The 2041-nt window shown below is 44.8% G+C and overlaps 1 protein-coding gene across 1 annotated transcript; it reads right to left on the reverse strand.

Moving 5' to 3' along the window:
• Window positions 1-97: 97 nt before the first annotated feature.
• Window positions 98-1722, reverse strand: LOC104983308 (zinc finger protein 596-like). Its single transcript, XM_010832741.1, has 3 exons — window positions 1603-1722; window positions 575-1354; window positions 98-498 (listed from the first exon to the last, which is right to left on the reverse strand). The coding sequence occupies exons 2-3, from the start codon at window positions 1281-1283 to the stop codon at window positions 98-100; spliced, it is 1110 nt and encodes a 369-aa protein (XP_010831043.1). The 5' UTR covers window positions 1284-1354; window positions 1603-1722.
• Window positions 1723-2041: the final 319 nt, after the last annotated feature.

Raw genomic sequence — 2041 nt, forward strand, 5'->3', positions numbered from 1 at the left:
ATCCACAGGCAGTGCCTGTCTGGACTGCATAGCACAATGCCTGAAGGAACCTCCACATTGATTATGTCACCTCAGGTTAGAACATCTACTGAGGGTCCTACTGGTTTTCTCTCCTGTGCTGGGTTCCCTTGTGTCGTCTAAGGGAAGAGGCACAAATGAAGTGTTCTCCACAAAGCTGACATTCATAGGGCTTCTCTCCACTGTGGGTTCTCTCATGTTCCCTCAGCTTAGCATATTTATTGAAGGCCTTCCTACACACAGAGCATACATGTGGTTTCTCTTTAATGTGGATTCTTTTGTGCACATGAAGCCCCGAACTATGAGTAAAGGCCTTCCCACACTCAAGACATACATGTGGCTTCTCTCCAGTGTGGATTTTCTTATGTGAACTAAGGCCAGAGCTTTGAAGAAAGGCTTTGCCGCACTGATGACATTCATATCTCTTCTCTCCTGTGTGAGTTCTCTCATGTTGTTTCAAGGAGGAATTTTGATTGAAGACTTTCCCACACAGATGACATTTGAATGGTTTCTCTCCAGAGAATCATGCTGTGTCTCCTGAGGCTAGCACATCTACTAAAGGCTTTTCCACAGTGATGACATTCATAGGGCTTCTCTCCTGTGTGAGTTTTCTCATGTACTTTCAGGGAGAATCTTTGATTGAAGACTTTCTCACACAGTTGACATTTGAATGGTTTCTCTCCAGTGTGAATCATCTTATGTCTGCTAAGGCTAGAGCATCTATTAAAAACTTTCCCACACAGAGCACATTCACATGATTTATGTCTAGTGTGAATGTGACCCTGTCCATTGAGGAATGACCCTTGACTAAGTGATTTTCCATGCTGTTTGCTGACATTATGTTTGCTTCTGAAGGGAACTATTGAATATTGAAGTGAAGATGTAGGAGTAACTTCATCTCCCAAATCAGCACATTCAGCAGGATCCCCTTGTGGGTGAGAAACCTGCATTGTCCTTACTGGGGATGTGTGCTTCCAGTAGACACTTTGCATTAATGTCATTTCTTGTTGTCTAAAGAGACTTTCACTGCCTGGACTCTGACCTTGGAGGCCTCCTGCTGCTTGTGTCCACAACTCTTTCCCTTGTTCCAGTTGGAAAACCACATCTGATTTGCTGATCTGATAGGCTACAGAGACCAGGTGGGTGACAGTTTCCAGCATCACATTTCTAAACAGGTTTTTCTGGGACTTATCTAGCAGGCTCCACTCTTCCTGGGTGAAGTCGATGGCTACATCTCCAAATGTCACTGATTCCAGGGGCTCCATCCTTAAGCTCAGCCACCAGGAGCCTTTCTCGGGATCTCACTCACAGCCGATCAAGCACTAGGCAGGCCAACCTGGGTGTAGTCCCAGACCAGCACTCGGAAACCGGTGGTGCGTCCGGGGAATACTATGCAGCTTCTTCTCTCCCAGATCCCATGTGAAGAGCTAGAGCTGCGGTTGCTAACAGAGAAAGTCAGAGTCAATTTACAATGGACACCCAGAGGTTCCAAAATCTTGAATATATGACAGGGTTACACTAGAGGAAGGAGCAGCTGTCATTTAATTTTGCTCAGTCTGTGTCTTGTGATCAAATATCTTTAGCCAAAATCCTAAATTGGAGGAGCGGGTCAAGCCAAATGGATTCTGAGGATTCCATAGCAAGCAACTGATTCCTCTTCCTCCAACCTCCTAAATGGTCCAGCTTCTCTGAACAAATGCCTCCCTCTGTCTGTTTCAGAAATAGATGTTTTTCTGGAACTCTCTTGTTTTTTCCATGATCCAGCAGATGTTGGCAATTTGGTCTCTGGTTCCTCTGCCTTTTCTAAAACCAGCTGGAACATCAGGAAGTTCATGGTTCACCTATTGCTGAAGCCTGGCTTAGAGAATTTTGAGCATTACTTTATTAGCGTGTGAGATGAGTACAATTGTGCGGTAGTTTGAGCATTCTTTGGCATTGCCTTTCTTTGGGATTGGAAAGAAAACTGACCTTTTCCAGTCCTGTGGCCACTGCTGAGTTTTCCAAATTAGCTGTCATATTGAGT

This window comes from Bison bison, unplaced genomic scaffold (assembly GCF_000754665.1).
Source record: "Bison bison bison isolate TAMUID 2011002044 unplaced genomic scaffold, Bison_UMD1.0 scf7180017862185, whole genome shotgun sequence".
Taxonomy (NCBI): domain Eukaryota; kingdom Metazoa; phylum Chordata; class Mammalia; order Artiodactyla; family Bovidae; genus Bison; species Bison bison.

What these genes read in the sequence shown, in the direction of transcription:
- LOC104983308 (XM_010832741.1), bottom strand. Translation starts at nt 1,283, where the DNA reads ATGGAGCCCCTGGAATCAGTGACATTTGGAGATGTAGCCATCGACTTC. An exon ending in TCACTGTGGAAAAGCCTTTA is followed by an intron (nt 499 to 574) that starts GTAGATGTGCTA and finishes TGTGTGGGAAAG; the next exon opens with TCTTCAATCAAAATTCCTCC.